This window comes from Cololabis saira, chromosome 5 (genome assembly GCF_033807715.1).
Source record: "Cololabis saira isolate AMF1-May2022 chromosome 5, fColSai1.1, whole genome shotgun sequence".
NCBI lineage: Eukaryota > Metazoa > Chordata > Actinopteri > Beloniformes > Belonidae > Cololabis > Cololabis saira.
Window position 1 is genome coordinate 32021703 of NC_084591.1, and position 23996 is coordinate 32045698.

Sequence of the window (23996 nt, forward strand, 5' to 3'; positions counted from 1 at the left end):
AACAGTCACGAGGGTCACGTCTGTCACTTTGGTTGATGAGGAGGTTAAAGCAGCACTACGTAACTTTTCCACCTTAATATCATATTTCCAGAGTCATTGTGATGGTACATCAACTTCCAACAGGTTTAATGAACCTCTGTCATGGTCTGAGGGAGTCTGTATCGCCTTCACTGGCACTATGTAACTTTGAGGAGCATGGTAGGAACCCTGCCACACTAAAAAACTACACATTTTTACGGCTTTGACTGCTTTACGGCACATACGTCACTTCCCCCTCCTTCCCGATTCGTAGTCGAGACCAAAGCTGGGCGGAGCTTGGAGCGCAGAGCTCAGGAGAAACTGGTGTCATGGCCGAAGCAGCGAAAAAACGAAGAAAATAAAAGTTTATCGGAAAAAAAAAAAAGGAAGCGGGAGAGTAACAAGCTAAATGCCCGGACAAGAATAAACATTGGCCCGGCGTTCACTCGCTGGCGTGAGATGAAAGATGAGGAGGGATGTCCGACAAGATAGACAGAATTGTTATGATACAAATGTAAATGTAGAGTTCTATGTTCAATAAGAATCAACATTAGAATGTTTTCACATACAGGGGATTCGTCTTGGGTTCTAGTATTTTTCCTGAGAACTGTAAAATTGTGCAGGGCTGATCTGCAAAGCATTCAGTTATTCACAGGTTATAAAGTATTTTTTTATTTTGTCAGTAAGTATGTTGGACTACTAATTTATGACGAAGTCCCTCTAAAGAACATTTGGGGCACATTATCTCACTGAAACAGGACAGGGGGGCGGGGGTGACTTCACTAATAAAACCAAATTGAACTTAGTGATTTTCAACATCGTCATATTATATTGTTTAGCCAACAATAGATACATTACCTCTTCACTATCCATCCTGCAAACGACCGCTGAAAACAGAAAAGTAGTTTTGAAAGTCCGTCCCGTCTTATTTCATTCAATATCAAAACAAATGCACGCGACGGGGACAGGAGTTTTCCGGCAGTACGCGCTGGTGCTCATGGGAAATGTAGTGTTCTTTCTGGTAAAGCACTACCGCTTTTGTCCAAAGGAGCCGCCAAACTCAACAAAAGCTGAAAGTTACATTGTGCTGCTTTAAAACACAGTTTACTTGTGTCTTAAGGCTCTGCTGTGGCTCAGAGATTCTCTTGTGTGTCTTTCAGGTCGTCCGTGACGCCCAATCATCCGGCGAGGAGCTTACCATATCTTTCAAGCGCCTGTCGGCTTCCAGCACCGGGAGTACCCGCAGCAACCATTCGTCCTCCTCGTTGGACCTGGTCCCGGTCAGGGACACCTCCTCGGCTCCGGCAAAGCCGCTCATCCTGGACCTGGACCAGGCCATGGAGCGCCTGTCCCGCCTGCAGCAGGCTGTGGAGTCCAGCGTGTCCCTCATGATGTCCTTCATCACCGGGAACTGGAGGAGCTCCGCCCACCTGGAGGGAAACCTTCCCGCCATCCACCAGGCCGCCGACCGGGTGCGTGCCACGGTGCGGGACTTCCTGGAGTTCGCCCGGGGCGCCGTGGCCAACGCAGCCCAGGCCACCGACCGCTCGCTGCAGAGCAAGCTGGGCCGCCAGGTGGGCAAGATGGAGGAGGTCTTCCAGAGTCTGATCCAGCACAGTCAGAGCCTGGACGGCGTGTCGTGGTCGCACGCGGCTCTCTCGAGTCCGCCGCCGGGCGGCGACGACTTAGATCGACTCATCATGACGGCCAGAGGCATCCCCGATGACGCCAAGCAGCTCGCCTCTTTTCTCCACGGCAACGCTTCCCTGCTTTTTAAACGGACTGCCCGACAGCAGCAGCAGCAGCTGCCACTCCCACCAATCCCAGGCGAGATGGGGGGTCACATGACCGGATCAGGAAGTGGAAGTTACCAGGGAGGGGAGAGGGGGCACATTCAGTCACGGCCGCTGCCGTCGCCACCAAAGTTCAGCTCGGCGGAGGAGGAAGGCGTGGACAGGCCGTACGAGACCACGGAGGAAGGCTGGATGGAGGACTACGACTATGTCCACCTGCAGGTACGCACGTACGCACGTACGCACGCACACAGACACACGCACGCGCACACACACACGCACATGCACACGCACACACACACGCACACACACACACACACACACACACACACACACACACACAGACACACACACACACACACACACACACACGCACACGCACACGCACACACACGGATCTAAAACGTCCCTTAGCCCAGGTTCTTCTAAAGTTAGTACCCCCTCATGGTTTGATAAACCATCAAAAAAATTCCCCACAGTAAGAATTTGTCATCTCGCGGTAAAAATGATAAATTCCCGTTGATGACGTTTTTGTGTAAAGTCGGATTTATGAAGGAAGGAAGGAAGGAAGGAAGGAAGGAAGGAAGGAAGGAAGGAAGGAAGAAAGAAAGAAAGAAAGAAAGAAAGAAAGAAAGAAAGAAAGAAAGAAAGAAAGAAAGAAAGAAAGAAAGAAAGAAAGAAAGAAAGAAAGAAAGAAAGAAAGAAAGAAAGAAAGAAAGAAAGAAAGAAAGAAAGAAGGATAAATTCCCGTTGATGACGTTTTTGTATTGGTATTTTTTTTATCGTTATCAGGATAAATGCCAGAAATTATCGTGTTACATTTGTTAGTCCATACCGCCCATCCCTACCCCGTCTTTTATCTACAAAAACCCAGTAGAAGTCATGTGATCATGGTGCGTTCTGCAGTTTCGTCCTCCATGTCCAATGATGGCGTACAACCTCCACCGTAGTTTGACGTGCACCTCCTCAGAAACGTGTCTGCATGTCTGGTCGGTCTGGCCCACGAGCGTCTGCTCCGTCTGCTCCGTCTGCTCTAAGGTCACGTAGCTGTGGAGCGTCCGGGTTTCTTCTACCACGACTTCCTGATAGCAAGAATGTTGTGATGCTAGTAGAAGTTGCTGTGGATCAACACTAATCAGCGTAGGACCTGCTGCGTCTCCTCCGTCTGCTCCACCGTAAACCGATGTGACCACAGCATCTCAACCAGGTTCAGATCTGGACTCTGACCAGGTCGCTCCAGAACCTGGTTCTTTAATTTGTCATCATTCTGACGTAGATCCGCTGCTGTGTGTTGGGATCATGTCCAGTCTTCATCTGTCAGTCAGATGTCCTCGCATGTGTCCCCATTCTTTCTTTCTTTCTTTCTTTCTTTCTTTCTTTCTTTCTTTCTTTCTTTCTTTCTTTCTTTCTTTCTTTCTTTCTTTCTTTCTTTCTTTCTTTCTTTCTTTCAGGCTCATTTGTTTGTTTGTTTCTTTCTTTCTTTCAGGCTTATTTCTATCTTTCTTTCCTTATTTCTTTCAGGCTCATATCTTTCTTTCTTTCTTTCTTTCTTTCTGGCTCATATCTTCCTTCCTTCCTTCCTTCCTTCCTTCCTTCCTTCCTTCCTTCCTTCCTTCCTTCCTTCTTTCCTTCCTTCCTTCACGTACGTTGTGCGTGGATTTAACACAGAATCATAAATCAGCTTTACACAAAAACGTCATCAACGGGAAATTTTTACCGCGAGATGACACATTCTAAAAAAAATTTCGTCCATTCCTACTTCTGACAGACTCTGCTTGTTTGCAATGATCGTTTTATTCCCAACCGTGTCACTGAGGCGTTCAAATCCAGTAAAGTGTCCCGACTGGACTTTACATTAAATGCATCCAGCGTTGTTTCAACTCCACTGGAAGTTCCCTGAGTGGAGGTGGAGGACGGACACCTAAGCTAGCTACATAGCAAGGTGGTGTATTGTACGCAGGAATGCTGCAGGTTCTGGTGGATCTGCACTCAGCTCTGCACTCGGCCAACACCCGTGGGCCAGACCTGGTCTCTGAACATCTGTTCTGGTCGTTTGGAGGGTTTTCATGAAGGAAATTGTCCTGTGGTGGGTTCAGGCCTCCCGAGGACACGAGGCTGCAGTTAAACGATTCATTCATTCATTCATGCTCTTCAGGTCCCTTCAGTCTTTAGATCCCTTCAGGTCCCTTCAGGTCCCAGTTTGTTCCAATAATTGTTACATTGCCAGAAAGCAAAACTGAGCCTGTTGGAGATGCATATCTGCAGGACAGTAGGCGTCCCACACCTGTCCACGCAGGTGTGGGACAAGAATGTCAACAGCAAGTTCTACAAAACACTTACAGTCGTGTTTGGACCACTAGAGGGAGACAGGAACCAGGGGTTTAATGAGCATGAAGTATGTCAGGTGGTCTAACCCGTGTCCATCCTCCAGGGGAAAGAAGAGTTTGAGAAGAATCAGAAGCAGCTGCTGGAGAAAGGAAACATCATCAAACACAACAAGACACAACTGGAGCAACAGCAGGTAAAGGAGCTACACCCGCGCCCGCGACACCAGCCGTCCTCCTCTCAGCCAGGCGTAGAGGCGTCAGAGTAGAGTCTCTGCTGGGGCGGTTCCCCCGGTTAGTCCTGGGAGCTGTTTCAGGCACGTCCAACCAAAAACCTGGTGCAAACCCGGGCTGCTGGCGTAGGAACATCTTTACTCCCTCAGAAGTTCTGAAGGAGGAGTCTACGCGAGGGAGGTGTGGACATCTCTGATCAGAGATGGTCGTTAGCTGATCAGAGATGGTCGTTAGCTGATCAAAGATGGTCATTAGCTGATCAAAGATGGTCGTTAGCTGATCAGAGATGGTCGTTAGCTGATCAGAGATGTTCGTTAGCTGATCAAAGATGGTCGTTAGCTGATCAGAGATGGTCCTTAGCTGATCAAAGATGGTCGTTAGCTGATCAAAGATGGTCCTTAGCTGATCAAAGATGGTCGTTAGCTGATCAAAGATGGTCGTTAGCTGATCAAAGATGGTCGTTAGCTGATCAAAGATGGTCGTTAGCTGATCAGAGATGGTCGTTAGCAGCTGCCAGGGACGGTTGCCCTGGATAATAAAACTCCCCGGGCCAACCCCTCCACCGCGGGAGGATGGCGCTTCAGGAGATTTAGTCCTAAACTCTTTAGTTGGAGGGACACCAGGTCACAACAAACATCTCCCAAGGCCCGTCACACGGACACCAAACCAGTTCCAGTTGCATACAGTCCAGTTCAGGCCAGTTCTGGTCCAGATTAGGCGGGTTCCAGTCCAGCTTGGGTCAGTTCAGGCCAGTTCCAGTTCAGTTACATTCCAGATCAGAGATCTCTGGTTAATCCAAGTCCCCAGCTAAGGACCTCCACCCCCCAACCCCCCACTGATGTTCTGGGTTCTGGTCTTGGTTACCTTGGATTTATTTATTTATTTATTTATTTCGATCATGTGCTCAATATGGTACACTCATTCATAGCATATCGTGTAATCATTTGGATCGAAAAGGAATAGGCTGAAGCTCTGAGCTTATAAATGCCTACCCTTTAACCTTCACATTATTATTATTTACACTTTCTACTACAAATGCTTTCTAGCATTTCCACCCAAAAAAGAAGCAAACACAAAACAAAAGGAAAAATAAATAATAAATAGTCCCGATTAAAACAAGGACAAAAAGATAAGTAAATATTACCTGCATAATTCCATAATTCTCTCTCTTGCATCTTATCCTTCAATCTTGTTGGTATTTACCAATCATGGTCTGTTTTAAACTATTTTTAAACTGTATGATGTTTTTACTTTGTTTAAGATTATCTGGCAAGCTATTCCACAACTTAACCCCTGTAACTGAAATACACATACTTTTAAGTGTTGTTTTAACTGTTGGTTGTTTGAGATTATGTTCCCCCCTTAACTCATATCACCTCACCTTCTCAGAGACGGACTGTGTTTCTAACGTTTGACTTCTTTGTCTTCTTTTTCAAGTTAAAAAAGTTTGAGCAGCTGGAGCAGGAAGTGAGCCGGCCGATCAACAACGACATGACGGGCTGGGTGCCCCCCCCGCACCAGCCCCCGGCCAGCCAGCCGGTGAAGAACGGCCCCGGCGACGTCTCCTCCAAGCTGTGCCACGGCGACCGGCAGCTCCTCCTCTTCTACCAGGAACAGTGTGAGCAGAACATCACCACGGTAACCAACGCCATCGATGCCTTCTTCACCTCCGTCAACTCCAACCAGCCGCCAAAGATCTTCGTGGCGCACAGCAAGTTCGTCATCCTCAGCGCGCATAAACTGGTGTTCATCGGCGACACGCTGTCGCGCCAGGCCAAGTGTCCCGAGGTGAGGGCCCGGGTGGCCCAGAGCAGCAACGCGCTGTGCGAAAAGCTCAAGGACATCGTGGTCAGCACCAAGACGGCGGCTCTGCAGTACCCGTCCCCGGTGGCGGCCCGAGACATGACGGAGCGGGTGAGGGAGCTGGCGGGCTGCACGCAGCACTTCCGGATGGTTCTGGGCCAGCTCCTGGTCATGTAGGGACGGTGGTAGACGCGCGGGGGGGTGGAGCCCTGGCAGCAGGCGGCGGGGGGCCTGGTGCAGCAGGAATCCCTGCTCCTCCCCCGCTGGGAGGTGGGAGGGCCTCGGCAGGGCGACCCCGAATCCTGGCGGTCTGGGACCCTAACCAGGACCGGGGGCCCCCCCCCCTTACCTGATCCCGGCCAACCGGAACAGATCTTCAGTGGGCGGGGCCATGGCTGTAAAGTAATCACTGTAAATATTTAAGTTACCTGTTCAGAAGTCGACTATATAAATAAACCTAAGAGTTTTTTTTTGGAGCATAACTGTAGTTTTTAGACAGAACCAGTAATTGTTATTAATATTCTGGCTCCGACCCGCTTATAATTACTGTTACGGGTCCAGACGTCTGATCCATGTTGTAGTAACTCCAACAGAACACACACACTGGAGCGCACACACACCCTGAAACGTCACCTGACCGCCCGGTATTGCCATAACGACAGCGGGGGTGACTCTGGAAGTGCAGGTAGACGTGCTGTCGGTGCCAAGTCAGGAGCTTTTTTTGGAAAACTGTATCTATGTTGTTTTGTAAAAGGCATGTATTCCAGACGAGTGTAAAAGTTTAACGACAGCAAATGAAATTAAAGCTGTTTCTTCTCTGACATCCTGGTCCCGTGTCCTTCATGATGTCTACATGGATGAAATACGTCTGATGGCGTATGTCTCTGCACAGCAAAACAATGTTTTCTCCGGCCCACATCACGCGCCAGTGCCATGACTGAGCCATGTGTCAAAAGTTTAGTTTAGTTTTAGTTTAGTTTAGTTTATTTTGTTTTGGTCATTTACATTTTAAGATGTTGCATATACACACTGTATATGTACAGTATACACACAGGTATAAATATATATATGTACACATTTCCTTCTTTTTTTTTTTTGACCAAAAAGGTATAAGCTGAAGCCTCATGGCTTATTTTGCCTATCCTTTTCAACAAAGGCAGACTTCAGAAACAAAAGATACTAATAAGAAGAAAACGAAACGAATGAATAAAACAAAGAAAATAAACAAAGAAGAGAAGAAAATAAATGTGGTCACTCACGATTTGAGGATAGCTGCAGGAGGAAAGTTGCATAATTTAGACAGTTTAATATGAAGAGAATTTATATTTGTGTTCTATATTTATCCATTATTTTAGATTTATAATTTTTTTTTAATTTATAAATTGAGCTACTTTTTTTTAGTTCCTCATCCAGGCGGTTCCATTGTTTCACCCCTTCGACACTGATACACCTTGACATTTTTTTTGTTCTTGGCCATTTCTGCTCAAAAATGCCATTTGTGTTAAATGCAGAAAAACATGATCCTTATGGTGCCATTTATCCAGATGACTGTGGGCTTGTTGAAGCAGGTGTATGATGTCACCTTCAACTCCAATAAAGGTCTGTGGACTTTGTTATTTATTTTTTTTATTACTCAGTAATTCTGCGTCTCCCTGAAGCCTCTTTATTCCTTGTTGAGGAGCTCTTCCAGGTCACTGCTGATCCAGGGTTTGTTATTTACTGTCCTGGTGGGACGATGGTGTCCTCCTGAACCCAAACTGGTAGTTGGTTCCATAGTAACGGTTCCTGATAGCAGAAGACCCGTCCTCCAGATCTACATGTGGATCCTCTAGGAACTACGAATAAACCTGTACTCTCTGTTAGGAACATAAGCCCTAAACAGCAGCCCCCGCTGATCTGTTTGTCTGCTTTTGTGCTGTCATTTAAGTTGTCTTTGTTGTTATGTATGTCATGTATTTCTTGTTGGTGTTGATGAAATGTATTGTAAGTTAAGACAAATCTCCCTACGGGACAGATAAAATAAATCTAAATCTAAAAAATCTCAGAGGCAGGTTTACTCGTAGTTCCTAGAGTATCCAAACATAGATTTGAAGGACGAGTATTTTGCTACCAGGAACTGTTACTATGGAACCAACTTCCAGTTTGAGTTAAGGAGGCCAACACTTCTTCCCTCCTTATGATCCAGGTCCTGGTCCAGGTTTCTTCCCTCTTAAAAGGGGAGTTTTTACCTGCTCTTGTTTATGTAATTATTGGTCGGGGTCACATTCTGGTCTCTGGAAACATCCTGCAGACAACTTGTGCTGTAATAAACACTGGGTAGATAAAACTGAAAAGATGGGTTTCAGCGAGATACAACCAGCGTTAACTGACAATTATCAGTTAGAGAAGAAGTCTAGGTAAGAACCAGTCTGGTTCTACCAGGCTGATTCTAAGGTCACTGTGCTGTCTGATGTAATCTCCGTAGTTGGTACCAGATGATACATTTAGTCTGTAGAATTTACTATTTTATCACTGAAAACATTCATGAATCCATCAGCACTTAAATGTGATGAGTTGATGGCTCTATGGAGCTGTGTCAGCCTGGCTACAGTGCTGAAAAGAACTGTGAGTTTATACTTAATTTCTCTAATTAGGAAATAAGAATAAACTCAAATGTATTTTCCTAAATTTGTCTCAGAGCTTTAAAAAGTTTAACCAACAATGAAACTCCTACAGGTTTTCACAGTAAGTGGTTGAAATCATGTTCAAGGAACCCTGCGAGGACACCTGCAGGGTTTTGTTCTAAGATGAATCGATTTCAAGCTGTTGAAACTGTGACGGTAAAAATCAACTACAACCTGGATTAGAGGAAAAAACAGGGAACCAGTGACATGTGGGAAGTCCTATGTCGTTTCACTGCAGAGGAAACTTAGTTTCTGATTCAGGCGATTCCTCAGAAGGCTAAACCCTCCTCTCCATCGTTGAGTACTGAGGCCACCGCTCAGACCAGTTCCACCTTAGAAACCACAACACTCAAACTTGGATTAAATTATATTCCAGATCAAAGAGTACATCCAGCCCAGTTTGTGAGTTTTTGATGCCTTTATTCCCCTTTTGAAAATGCAAAAAAGAATAAGAGGAAGTAGAGGGGGGCTGGTGGAAAGACGAATGTGATCCAGACTGTCGTCAGGAAATAGTCTAAAAGCCAGTGACAGAACGTATCAGTGACCTTGTAAAGATGTTTTACACGTGCAGATGTGTTACACGTGCAGATGTGTTACACGTGCAGATGTGTTACACGTGCAGATGTGTTACACGTGCAGATGCGTTACACAGACAGATGCGTTACACAGACAGATGTTTTACACATGCAGATGCGTTACACGTGCAGATGCGTTACACAGACAGATGTTTTACACATGCAGATGTGTTACACAGACAGATGTGTTACACAGGAAGATGTACAAGAGGGACAGATCTGGGGACAGACTCCTCCTCCGGGGGGGTGTGGAAATGGCTTGTCAGTTTGCTCTGCGTGTTCTTCGCGGCGGCTGCTACCAGGGGATCCTGCTGCCCTCCCAGTCCAGGAGCATCCCTGTGTCTTTGCTGCTGAGTGTAGACATCACATTCAGCATACCGAGGACACTGTCCTGGGTGGACAGAGGAGCCTTCACAGGGACAAAAAGAGGAGAGATGAACAAGAGAGAACAACATACATTATAAATGTTATGCAGCTGTAGGAAAAGAGAAGAAATGAATGAAGGAGGATTGAAAGAGAATGCTGGTGGGTAAGGCTGGACTGAAGAACGGAGAACTGAAGAGCAGTGGCACTAAAGTGGCAGTGGCTGCATCATTTATAGTGGGACTTCTGGGGTTGGACTTCAGACTGATGATGATGATATCTGGACTGCAGCTTTTCCACTTAGGTCCTGGACTAAAGGACTCCAGGGGTTGGACCATAAGCATTGCAACTTTTACATGAGAGAAGGACTTTTTCACATGTTATTGACAAACATTTGGACTCCAACACGAAGGCCCGTATCGTCACTCTTCTCAGCGAGCAGCCCTCCCTCATACCGAGCTGCTCTGTCCTCCAGCAGCAGCTGCTCTCAGTTCAAGATGTTCACCTCACCGCGACCAGACTCCAAATAAAAACCACAACGCAAAGCCAACCTAGCTGATCTTATACTGGCCCAGAGCCATGGAATAATAATGAACAATTATTTATATATAATCCTCATGACACAAGAAGATTCTTTTGTGGTTCCAAACAAGTTTAGGATGGTTGTTTTTCTCCCTTTTTATTGCTCCCATGACTTTATTCCTCTCACCTACATCATCCATCACACAACTGTAAATTATGCAAACTACATCATGAAGTCATTAAGTGACTTCTAGCAAGTTTTCTGACAGCCACTATCTACCTCCCTTAGTGAGGAGTTGGCAACACCGTTACCATGTAAACGTGTCGGTCCACCCGGCGCTGTTTCACCAAAGTATCAATTCCACCTGATCAATAAGACAACGTTCATATCACTGAAAGGTTCTCCTGGTTATCTACAACAATTCACTGCACGCAAACATAAACAAAGCTAGTTTAGGACCTGCTTCATCAACCGTCTCCGGCATTACGTTTACAACATGTTACACATTCTCAAAGTTAGCACTGTGTCACGTTTAATTGATGTTACAAATCATTTAACGAACAACAATTAGTAGGAAGCTTTGCTTTCTTTACTTTATAGTACAGCAATATGGGAGGATTTTTATTTTCTTGGATGAAAATCAGTCATTGGCGTAACTAGAGGCTTTACAGAGACACAGTGGCGCCGTCATGGACCTCAGGAGAGTTCTTTAAAAAAGCTGCAGCAAGTGATTCACAAGTCTTCTCTGGACTTTTTATTATTGTGACACCCCCACCAGTGGGGTTTAAAGGGCACGTGGTTGGGGTGATTTAGTGCAGTAGTAGTGGGAGCTGTGGGACAGCGGTTCAGGTGATAGCCTGGACAAGCTGCATCCACTCATCTCATTACTCCATCTCTGTGTAGGGAGGAGCAGCGTTGACCGGAGGAACCGGATCCCAGACCATCTGAGTACGTTCCTGACGTCTGTGAGGAGTACTGACCATTACCTGACTTGGACAGAATTATTGTTTGTTGGGAAAGAAACCTCAGTGGCACGTCATACTCTTGATGTATGTTTTGATGATTTCTGTACCATATGGTATATGTAAGGACATGTAGAGTTAATATTTACACTACAGTCATCCTGACAATTATTGTTAATTTTTTTTGATAACATTTTTATTTTACCAATTATTGTTCATATGTTTATATTTCCATCAACTTTGCTGCTCCCACCTGGTCTGTAGTGGTACTACAACTTAGTAAAAGTAATGCTTCCTTGACATCTGTGGAGCTTTTTATCAGCTGTGTTCTTTCAAACTGCCATTATACACACACACATTATATATATATATATATATATATATATATATATATATATATATATATATATATATATATATATATATATATATAGAGAGAGAGAGAGAGAGAGAGAGAGAGAGAGAGAGAGAGAGAGAGAGAGAGAGAGAGAGAGAGAGAGAGAGAGAGAGAGAGAGAGAGAGACATATATATATAGACAAAAGTTTAGACAAAAGTTCTGATCAGTTGGACTGAATGAAATGAATAGACAGGAATGAGCAGGATGATCAAAGCCATGAAAATGAGAGTGATGCCATGAAGGTATGACTGTAAAGCTTCCATCTCCTCACCTGGTCTCCCCCCATGTCGGTCTGGACCCAGCCAGGGTGGATGGCTGCCACCAGAATCCCATCAGCCTTGAAGTCTTCAGCTTGACAGCGAGTCAACATGTTCAGCGCCGCCTGGTGGCAGCAGAAAGGGGAGACACCTCTGCTTTTAACTATTTAGTTCAGTTTTATCCACATAGCGTTTATTACAGCACAAGTTGTTTCCTAAGACCAGAACATGACCCCCCTTTCTTATCTCTGTTTTCTAAACACACTAGAGTTTACACTAACTAGAGGCTTTACTAAACACAAACGTTTTTAGTTTGGTTCTAAAGGTGGAGGTGGGGTCAGCTATCAGGTCCTGTAGAAACCGGGAGCTTGATAAAGACCAGTCCTCCCGCCTTGATACTTTCAGCTCCTTAAAACAAGAGTTCTTTCAACAGAATAAAGTCAGCAGTATCTGTTTGAGTGCTGGCGGTACCTTACTGGTCCTGTAAGGGTACACCTGGGCCAATGTAAAGGTCTCTGGACACTTCTCCACAGATGAGAAGATGGTGGACACATTGATGACAGCTGACCTCCTGCAGGACAATTCATCACCTGAAACACAAACAACAAACTGCTATCATGACTTGAAATATCCATCCATCCTTTTTCTAATGTTGGATGAGAGGTATGTCAACCAGGACCCCCCTGTCCCAGTCACCCCCTCCAGATCTACAGAGAAGAAAACTGAAAACTGGGTTTCAATACCACTCTTCAGGAAACTGCGTGGTTTCGCCGGTTCTACGGTCTGAAGCATCCATGAAAAGTCCCCGTGATGGGCCATGAAGCCGCTCTGTTACCCCCCCCCCTCCAACTGTGAGTGGTCAGACACAAATGAACAGGTATTTACCGTGGTCCTTGTCAGCAGAGGGAGTCTTGGCTGCTCTCTGGAGGAGTGGAAGAAGCATCTGAAAATGGAAGCAGCAGCTTATTGTTAGTAAGTTATGCAACGGAGCTGATGTGTTATTTCATAGTTGAGACGTCTTTACAGCTGGAAGCTGCTAGTTTGATCTCCAGCCTACTTCCTTCACATTCTGGAGCATCAGTGTCCTTGATACTGAGCCCTGTAGAGTCCCTGACATGGCCTGGATACCAAATCCTGTGGTTCTGACTAGAAGTCACTGTCTGCGTTTACATGCATCAATAACCCTTTTAAAACCCGAATATTAGCAATAACCCGAATTTGCACGGCCATGTAAACACCAATAACCCCTTTGAATAACCCAAATTTGCTTATATTCGGGTTATTAAAAACCCGAATATGACCCCTGGGTTACTCCTTTTAAAACCCGAATATGCGGTCATGTAAATGCCAAACGGAATATCCCCATCAAATGAATTTGTTTTCTGCACATGCTCTGTTCACAAGGAATCCTGGTCTTTTGAGTCCAGGAAGTTCTTATAAACACAGCGAAACGCAAGACCACACCACACTTTTGGAGTGAGGAGGAGACTAATCACTTCATAAATGTAATGAAGGATATGAACATTTTGGCATTTGTAGACGCTAGAAAGTACCAGCCAGGATAGCCAGATTTACAAGAAGTTGCGCGAAGCAGCATTTGTTTTGAATTTGGATACAGGAAGAAGAAGCGGAAATTACGGGAATTGCGTCATGATGTTCTCCGCGCGTCGCTGGTTTGATCCAGATATCCCAAATGATTAATTACCATGTAAACGGAATATTCCGAATGTTTCAGTAACTGGAATATTAGCAATAACCCGAATTTTGACTGCATGTAAACGTAGTCACTTTAATTTAGTGCAGTTCAGCCTATTTGTGTCACAGCAAGTCACATTAGAGTTCACCTCTAGAAAGTTTACACAGAAAGAGTCCAATTCAGTTCAGTTTTAATCCAGTTCAGTCTGCTTCATAGTAATTCACACGTCCTCACATGGACTTCACTTGGACCTAACATGGAAGTCACTTGGACCTCACATGGACGTAGTAATTGACACTGCTGGGAGATGTTATAGCACCAGCTGAAGAGTCTACTCTGATTTGAGCCCTGCTCTTGCTAAGAAAAGGGTTGCTGCATGCAGCTCTCTGCAGGATCCCATCCCAGGTAGCGACTTGATACAACCAGCTGCTCATCAGCGTGCAGAACACTCCTATAAACCAATATGTCCATGTTTCCTTAGAAATGCCACATATTTCCTCAGTTAACATGAACAAGCTGGAAAGTGGAATCACAGGAGATGAAGAATGCAATCAAAACCCAGTACTATACAGCTAAACCTTTAAAGAGATTCTGTCATCTACTGGCTCCAAGGCTGCTCATAGTTAAAAAGCTCACTGATAAAAGATCAGTTTCCCTTGAGCAAGGCAAGGCAAGGCAAGTTTACTTATATAGCACAATTCAACACAAGGTGATTCAAAGTGCTTTACATCAACATTAAAACCAGCAAGACATAATTGTACAGTAAATAAAATTATGAGAGCAGCAGAATAAAGTTTGATCCTAAAACAGGGAGAGACCAACATTGTGGCAACTACGGACCTTTAATGCTGGAAAATGTCTTATGTGGCGGTGGAAGCTTTTCCTGAAGGGGCTTCCATCATTCATCATTCAGGAAACAAACAGGAGTTTCTACATTTTGATTAATGACTGTGGCAGGGTGGAGTAGCTGCAGCCACTCAGGCTGACGGGACACAGGTGTGTCCCATCAGCCTCTCCACCCTGCCAGCCTTGATAAGGAGGACTGGGAGACTGCAGCTGGGTCGGACTGAGAAGCTGCTGCAGAGAAGCAGAAACTGCTGGTTGTGGTGCTTGTGCACGTGTGGTGGTGTCGTGTGACAATAAAAGGGTTCTGCACAAAACTCCGTGTCCTCATCTATCCTGTCGGTTGGGCCCCCGTAGCACTCGCACTGCTACAATGACCTCTCCTCATCCGCAGCCCATTTGATTTCTGGTGTGCCACAGGGATCCAGTTTGGGCCCTCTCTTATTCTCCTTATAAATGTTACTGAATTATTTCCCACCATAATGTCTCCTTTCATCTGTATGCAGATGATCTGCAAATATATCTGCCCATAAAGCCTGGTTCATCACCTGCCCTGGAATCCACCCACAGACGCCTAGACGACATTAAACTCTCTCAAAACTTCCTCTGACTAAATGAGAGTGAAAACTGAACGCTTGTATTTGCTCCCTCCAAGACCTCCAGTAGTCCAGTATCCTCATCTGTCCCAAGTCTTGATGTCCTTGCCCCTCACTTTAACCAGGTAGTCAGAACTCTGGGTGTGGCTCCTGATAAAACTTTAAAATTTGAGAAACGGAGATTGTCAGGGCGATGAAACAGTGGGGTGGTGGTTTTTCTGCAGGCTCTGGTCCCAAACTTTGGACCACGCTGCCCCCTGAGTTAAGAACCCTCACTGACTTGCCTCTGTTCAGACCCAAACTAAAGACCCACCTGGTCACATTGGCATCTGACTTGTGAAAATAATTTCACCCTTCTTACCTTTTTATTAGGGCCCGAGCACTGACAGTGCGAAGGCCCTATTGTATCTGTAGAAATTTTTTTTTTTTTTCTTCTTCCAACGAAATGAGGGCCTTTTTGCCCCCCTAAACGTGCCCCAAAAGTCACCAAATTTTGCACGCAAGCCAGGCCTGGCGAAAAATTTGATATTTAATGGTTTGCATTAATGAGCGTGGCCTAATGGCTCAACAGCGCCCCCTAGAAAACTTTGTGCCTCAAGCCCCACAATACGGTTTGACGTACATGCACGAAAATCGGTACACACCTGTATCATGTCACAACTTAAAGAAAAGTCTCTTGGCGCCATGGACGAAACCGAACAGGAAGTCGGCCATTTTGAATTAATCGTGTAATTTTGGCGCAATTTATGCCATTCCTTCGGCTGTTTCTTTGCCCGAACCGTAACGTGCACCCAGGTGTGTTATACATCAAAATGTGCGTCTCCATCCTGCGACGATGCGCATTACTTTTCTCAGTCAAAAGCGTTACCGTGGCAACTATAGATGCCAAAAGCTTGGGGCGGCAGTAGCTCAGGTGGTAGAGCGGGTCGTCCAATGATCCGAAGGTCGGCGGTTCGAATCCCGCTCCATCCCAGCCACTGTCGTAGTGTCCTTGGGCAAGACACCTTACCCAGCTTGCCCCGTGTGAATGTGTTTGAATGTGTATGAATGTTTGGTGGTGGTCGGAGGGGCCGTTTGGCGCGATATGGCAGCCACGCTTCCGTCAGTCTGCCCCAGGGCAGCTGTGGCTACGAAACGTGGCTTACCACCACCAGTGAGAATGTGTATGAATGAATAATGGTCTAAGTGTAGCACTTTGAGATTCATTGAATGGAAAGTGCATTACAAGTTAAATGCATTATTATTATTATTATTAAAAAGCGCGCCCCCCCTTCATCTGATTGGTCCATATTTGATAGTTCCGATTTTCTGCAATAACTTTTGAATGGTTTGGTATAGAGAGTCGTGGGTGGTGTCATCCGCTAAATGTCCAGGCCTGAAGAATCTACATGCAAGTCGTAAGCGCTTCCACTGCAGCCTGAACGTGCACAAGGGTGCGAGGGCCCGTTCATCGCTGCTTGCAGCTTTAATTTTTATTGTTTTTTCCCAGAATATTTGTATTTTTCATTCTTATAGCCCATCTTTATCCATTTTCCATACCCGTTTTATCCTTTGCAGGATCACAGGGGTCTGCTGGAGTCTATCCCCGTCAATTTCAGGCGAGAGGCAGGGGTTCACCCTGGACAGGTCGCCAGACCATCGCAGGACCACATATACAGACAGACAATCAGGCATACTCATACTCACACCTACAGGCAATTTTAAATCATCAATTAACGTACTATGCATGTTTTTGGACTGTGGGAGGAAGCCGGAGTAACCGGAGGGAACCACGCAAGCACGGGGAGAACATGTAAACTAAACAGTGCTAAACACTAAGCCACCGTGCTGCCCTCTTTAGCTTCTATTTGTTGGTAATTGTTTTTCTTGGTGGTTTAAAGGTGCTACACCAAGGGTGGAACATCCTGGTCCTTGAGGGCTGCTGTCCTGCATGTTTTACATGTTTGCCTGTTTCAAATGACTGGATCACCATCAGCTGGTCATCGTGGTTTGCACAAGTCTGTTCATAACACAGTCGTTTGGATCCGGATTTGGTGAAGCAGGAGACATCTAAACCATGCAGGACGCGGACCAGAACTGCGCTATGCTCTATCTATAAAGATTGATTGAGTGATTGATAACTTTCTCTTTCCTGTGAGTTGCTCTTTGAAATAATCTCAAGTGAAGAGACTGAACGTCAACCAAACCAACCTTTGTAAGGATAAATGGTCCAGCAACATTGGTTTCATACACCTCCATCATGTCCTTCTTCCCAGTGACGCTCAGCGGTGCTGGTGGGTCCGGCTTGTTGATTGCTGCATTGTTGATCAGGACCTTCAGCCCACCGGCACCAGTTTTCTGTCTCAGAACTTCAACAGCAGCTGAGATACTGTCCTCATGTGCCATGTCTGCCGGAGGACAAGCAAATACTTAACACATCACCACAGATAAAGCATCACCACTACGGAGCACCAACACTGACATCATTCAATATAAAGCCAGAAATGTATATATTTTGTTTTTCCTTTTCCTTAAACGTGCATTCCTTGTTGTTACATTCCCTCGTCGCCTCTTTTTACTTTACCGTATTCATTTCTGGCTCATTATGCAAATGAGGAGGGCGGTCCTTCTGGGTCCAGCTCCTCTATTATTGGCCAATAAACAGAAAGGAGCAGGATCGGGCCAAAATCAAGACTATGGCGCAACCTAAGGACTAAAACTAATAATAATAATGTCCAGATTTATAGTTAATATACACTAGCTGTTTTGTTTGTTTATAATGTCCTTTTGGCCACCCCTACACCACATAACATTAATAGATCCTTTATGAAATTCACCCATTAGACGATATTCAGTCCCCAGTGAGGGTTGATGGTGTAAAAAAAGGTAGTGAGAGTAAGGCAAGGCAAGTTTATTTGTATAGCACAATTCAACACAAGGAAATTCAAAGTGCTTTACCTCAGAGCAGCATTATACATACACTTCAACCAATGAGAGGGTACATATGTTTATCCCAGTGTGTCACCGCCGGTTGAGCATTATTGAGCATCTTGATTTTTGCCCGATCCTGCTCCTTCCTTTTTATTGACCAATAGTAGAGGAGCTGAACCAAGAAGGACCGCCCTCCTCATTTGCATAATGAAGCAGTAATGCATCAGGTAAAGTTAAAAGAGGAGACGGGGGAATGTAAAAACAAGGAATGCATGTATAAGAAAAAGGAAAAACAAAATATATATATTTCTGCTTTTATCGGTCATTCATCATCTGATGGAAGTGGGTCTGAGTTCAGGTGAATACTGGGAGGAGCTGACTGCACCCACCTACTGTTGATCCAAAAATGGCCAAACAGGTGGAACAATAAAGTATTGAATGTCGCATGTATAAGAAAAAGGAAAAACAAAATATATATATGTCTGCTTTTATTGTTAATGACAGCTCTGACTGTAGACCTAACTGCTCTCCACAGTTCTGGGTTAGAGGGAGTACTAGCACGGTCATATCGGACCAGAACCTGGAACCTGAAACTGGGAAAATGAACATTTATATAAAACATTCATGCAAAATGACTGTGAAGTTTTTGTTACATTTAACCAGAAACGCTGAACTTTAACAAAGCTTTTACGACCCGGATCCAGAGCGTCTTGCTGCTACTGCTACACTTCTGACGACCCAGTCGTCAGTCACTTACAGAGAAATGTGACGTGTTTGAAGTGGAGAATTATTTACCTAGTTGGATCACAGTAATCTTTCCTGGGTGGAGAGTGATGAGGTTCCTCAGCACCTGAAGGGAACACAGAAGAACGAGAAGGTGGAGAACGTTGGTGACAGGCCAAGACGCAGAATAAAAGGATACCTGCAGCTGCTAATTGGGGGGACGGTGGGGGGGGGGGGTTCTCTAGGTTAAGGATTGCAGTGCTGGTACCAACACACAGAAGGAACTGCAACTGACACCATTGAATGTTCATTAAAGGGATTGTGACATGAAAAACACATTTTTCTTGATTTTTTGTGTTTTGTTGGGTGTCTTGACATCAATTACACCCAAAAAACAACAAACTTTTAACATTCAGTGTATTGTGTGCTTTCTGGGATTTTCCGCATAACTATGCAAAAACGGCGCATCTGGTTTGGTGGCGGGCCGTTACGTAACGGCCCGCTAAATCACCGCCCCCTCCACCCAGCTCCCTGCCTCCGCTCCTCTCCAGTGCACCATAAAGGCTGATTTATGGTTCCGCGTTACACCGACGCAGAGCCTACGGCATAGGGTTACGCGGCGACGCGCACCGTACGCTGAACCCTACGGCGTAGGCTCTGCGTCGATTTAACGCGGAACCATAAATGAGGCTTAACACGGACCTGTTTAGAGGCTCTTTTGTTCTAATCACCGGAGGAAAACTGCTAAGAAGACCCGCGGCCACTGACTGGACTTAAGATAAGGGGACAGTGCTGCTTGCATGCCTTTATTTTTATGATTGTTTGCTGTGGTTCGCCCTCCTGCTTTTCCGTGCTTCGCCTGTCTCTCCCGGCTGTGACGCCGCTGTGAGCGTATGGCTGGAGGAGGAGGAGGTTTGGAGGAGGAGCGGCGCAATGATTGACAGGAAAGGGGAAAGGAAGCATTTTTCACGGCGCAAAAAAACACTGTAATAAAAAGCCAGGAAAAGAGTACTAGAGTGAAGTTTTTCTTGTTACACTCTTTTAGACACATTTGAGGGATGTTGGCCAAGACTTTTAATAGTGTTAAAAGCATGTTAAAAATGATGTCACAATACCTTTAAAGCAGCCACCAAAAGGAATCATGTGACTGAAGCCGGACATACACTGTGCGATTATCGGCTCGTTTTGAACCGATTTTCCAGTCGTGCGACTATTTTTTGGATCGGACCAGATTTCAACCCAATCGTTGCTCGTGCCTCGTGCAGTATACGTGGGGTAACAACGAAAGATTAACTCCTCGCGACGATCACAAATCGTGTGCTCACAAGAAAATCAAACGTGTTTGAAATCCTGGTCGCTCCTCGTGAAGGAATCGCACAGTTGAAGCAGCTACGACCCGATTGGCCTCATCCTTTCGCAGAGAGCATGCGCAATAAAAAAAAAAAGACAGAAAAAGTGCCAAAACGTACGTATACAGTAGATAGTATTGGTCTAACGTGCTATATGTAGCCGTTGCTGGCAGCAGCGGCTACATATAGCATGTTAGACCAATACAACCCGCTGCTTACCTCCAGTTCTCGCTGAAGGATTGAAAGACCGTACTGCCCACGTCTGCCCAGCCAATTTCTTGTCCAAACACGACGTCGTCTTTTCTTTTTTGATTTATCCCCACACAGGATGGCACAAATTGCAAAGGCAGCGCGTTTGTTTTTGCTGAGCATCTTCGGTGTCTCCCACTTCGGGGTTCCTCCTCTTCCACTTCTTTTTGACGTTGCAGTTCCAGTACACAGAAGTCTGACGTGAGGATTATGAACGTATAGTGTGAGCAGACGGAGCATCAGAGCATCGGGTCGTACAGTGTGAGACCATAAATCGTGGGGTGTGAACTTTTGAACTCAGCGATCTAGTCGTGCAGTGTGAGATGGGGCTGAATCAAACAATTTAAAATATCGCACAGTGTATGCCCAGCTTTTGGTGGAGCTACAACCAGACTAGCTAGAACCCTGACCCTTGACCCAAGCACTAAGTAGACAGCCACCTGCTTTTGAATAGAACAATGCTGCAGCCAGCTTGGTGGTTGCATGAGTCATCACTAAAAGCCCGCCTCACCCTTCTGTGATGGTTCAGCGTGTCCCGAACTCACATCACCAGAGTGAAGGTGAATCAGGTGGACCAGGTTAACGCATGTGCACGTCGACTATGAAACAAATGACATTGGCTAACTAAAGATAAAAAATTTGCTCTCCAGCATGAGTGGCTCAGCTCATATTAACCTATGATGCCCTTCAATTAGGGTTGCCAGCCGTCCCTTGAAAAACAGAATCGTCCCATATTTATAAACTAAACTACGCGTCCCGTATTGAGCTGAAAAGGGATTCACTTTGTCCCGTATTACTGTGAGGGTCTGAAAACAGTCATAAAATGCCAATGGAAAATGGCATTGAGCTGTTGAGTTATTTTTTGTAAATAACTGTAGCCTAAGTTTTCTACAGACTTTCTGTTTTCACTTTTGTTATTGCACTAAAAATGTGCACTATTACAGAAGGAATGTTCTGCTTTCTTTCTATTGTTTTATATTAATTTATACAATTTTAAGTTAAGCAGGACAGGTTTCTGTTTAAGAAAGATACTTATTTTATTTTGTTAATTTGTATTAAAATTAATTGCTGGATAATAATTTGTTTTCCATGTGTTCATGGCATTCAAAAACATGCATTTAATTCAATTCAGGTTCGAGTCAAATAGTTAAAAAAATTGTTTCACTCAAAAAAAAGGGGCTAAAAAAATTCACCATGCCAGGAAAGGTGAAGGCAATCGGGTTTGCCGGCCCTGCCGGTGTCCCTTGTTTATTTTACAGGGAGTTGGCAACCCTACAGTCAATTACTTTATATTTATTCTGATCAAATCTATCCTAACATATTTCAGTTTTATCCAAAGCGACTAACATCTGAGAGAACAACACAAGCAGGAAATCACATAGGGTCCAGCTGGATCAGTGCTGGTCAGACTGCTGAGAGTCCAGTTGGACACAGGTGCTGCCATGGTAGTGTTAGGGTTTGTTTTTGTTTGTTGAACTGTTCCCTTTTCACCCAACACAACAGTCCCTTTATACAAGAAGACTACGTCCATCATAGTATCATCTTATCATAAGTGCATGCAGCTTTCTGCTGAGTCATGCTAACTAAGGACAAATCTTCTAACTCATCCTGATAATCAGAGAAGTTAACTAGATGCTTCATCCCCTGTTAATGAAAGAAACCTGCACCAAAGCTGCATCAGGTGACCCCCGTTCACATGCTGCTGACCCTCACCACTCGACTGGAAGGTGTCGGTCCTCCACGGGTGAATCTTAAGAGTCTGTTGGGTGCTGATGAGCTGTTTGCAGTCGTCTCTCTGACTCATTAGGACACATTTGGGGTTTGGGTTTTTTCAGGTCTGACTCTCGTAGTCAAACTGAGTCAGGACCGGATCTGGAAGTATGGCAGGAATGTGAGTGGATCATCTCACCTGGCTTCTGTCGCCCTGGGGGTCCCTGCAGGCGGCGTAGACGTGCGCCCCCTTCCCCGTCTTCTCGGCCAGCTGCTTGACCAGCTCCAGACCGATGCCTCGGTTGGCTCCAGTCACCAGGATATTGCCGTCCAGTCTGAGTGCCATGTTGCTGGTTCAAAGCCTGGCTGGAGTCTGACCGGAGCTGGAAACACACCTCCTCCTGCTGCAACGCTCGGCCTGCTTGCGTCACGTGCTTGATAAAGGTGCAGTCTGGGAGCCGGCCCGGCGAGCTTTGGCCACAATACGTTTGTTTCGTCATTGTTTAGGTAACCTTTCACATCAGCCATGTGACCTCTGTTCCTCCTTATCTGCTGATAAAGGTTGACGCCTCAAAAACCTGAATGACTAAACAGTCTTGACATCTGCCGTCTGTCCTGAAACAACAGATTTGCTCACACGTTCAAGTATCTTGCATTCATTAAGAAAGAGTGTGGTGTTTAGGTAGTTTCACAATGTCCTGATGGAGGACAGGAAGACACATGTGGTTAACCAGACTTGCAGAAGAGTTTCCTCATTAGCACCAGCTGATGTTGCCTAACGTGGAGTCAGCAGATGTGTTGCTGTTGTCATGCAGGAGTCAACATCCTTGCGTTTGCTTGTGTAGTTATTCGTACCTGTTCCCACTTCAGCATCTCCAAATGTCAAAAGTTCAGGGTTTCAGGAGTCACCCACCCGGTTTGGTGTAACACATGGTCATTCATCATCTGATGGAAGTGGGTCTGAGTTCAGGTGAATACTGGGAGGGGCTGACTGCACCCACCTACTGTTGATCCAAAAATGGTCAAACAGGTGGAACAATAAAGTATTGAATGTCGTTTAGAAAATGCCCACTGAGTCACCAGGGGTTTCACTGTAGCTCCAGTGAACCTTTGATGCTAACGAACAATGGCTTTCATCAACTTCATCAACCTCTCTGCCCGAAACAGCCTGGAAGGGTCTCCTCCAGGCTGGAATCCTTGAGCAGCAACTACCGCCATTGCCAAGTCCCTGCTGACACTTGTGCTGTCTGGTTAGTAACCTTCTGCTAACAGAGGAGGACCTACAGGTCTGGATCCAGTCTATGCTACTGTGAGCTGACCATATTTTTCAGTGACATTAAGAAAATACAGGACTGTCTCAGAAATTTAGAATATTATGATAAAGTTCTTTATTTTTCTGTAATGCAATTAAAAAAACAAAAATGTCATACATTCTGGATTCATTACAAATCAACTGAAATATTGCAAGCCTTTTATTATTTTAATATTGCTGATTATGGCTTACAATTTAATATTAAGATTCCCAGAATATTCACATTTTTTTAGTTTTCTTAAGCTGTAAGCCATGATCAGCAATATTAAAATAAAAGGCTTGCAATATTTCAGTTGATTTGTAATGAATCCAGAATGTATGACATTTTTGTTTTTGTAATTGCATTACAGAAAATCACAATATTCAAATTTTCTGAGACAGTCCTGTAAGCCCGTAGAAGTGGCACGGAGCACTGAAGACATTTTTAGCCCCCCCCCCATCATCCACGTACCAGGGACACCTGGTACCGAATGAAAAGGGCGGTGAGTGACGTGTACGTTGGTTTGCCGGTGTACAAAACCAGGAAGCTAAATGTTGGTTAAAACTATGAAATAATCCAGTTTTTTATCAAAAAGGCAAGTCAAATGAGGAAATTATGTTTGGTAGTAAAACAAATATAATTTCTGTGTTGCTTTTTAATGTAATATTAATGGTGGGAAATTACTCTTCTAAAGTTAGTAATGAGCAAAATCCAT

General features: G+C 45.0%; 2 protein-coding genes across 4 annotated transcripts in view; one reads left to right on the top strand and one right to left on the bottom strand.

Annotated features, from left to right (window-relative positions):
* bcar1 (BCAR1 scaffold protein, Cas family member) overlaps window positions 1-6993 on the top strand; it is a 48742-nt gene extending 41749 nt beyond the window's left edge. For 2 of the 3 annotated variants that reach the window (XM_061721569.1, XM_061721568.1), the window contains exons 6-8: window positions 1179-2033; window positions 4243-4332; window positions 5807-6993. In XM_061721569.1, coding sequence (XP_061577553.1) covers window positions 1179-2033; window positions 4243-4332; window positions 5807-6349 — 1488 coding nt within the window. In that variant the 3' untranslated portion in view covers window positions 6350-6993. The remainder of the gene's footprint in view (window positions 1-1178; window positions 2034-4242; window positions 4333-5806) is intronic. The other variant, XM_061721570.1, reaches the window with a different exon arrangement.
* A 2241-nt stretch (window positions 6994-9234) lies between these two features.
* Window positions 9235-22435, bottom strand: zgc:158868 (uncharacterized protein LOC791147 homolog). Its single transcript, XM_061722591.1, has 7 exons — window positions 22189-22435; window positions 18754-18808; window positions 17239-17435; window positions 12799-12856; window positions 12385-12503; window positions 11928-12038; window positions 9235-9819 (listed from the first exon to the last, which is right to left on the bottom strand). The coding sequence occupies exons 1-7, from the start codon at window positions 22333-22335 to the stop codon at window positions 9706-9708; spliced, it is 801 nt and encodes a 266-aa protein (XP_061578575.1). The 5' UTR covers window positions 22336-22435; the 3' UTR covers window positions 9235-9705.
* Between the last annotated feature and the right edge of the window lie 1561 nt (window positions 22436-23996).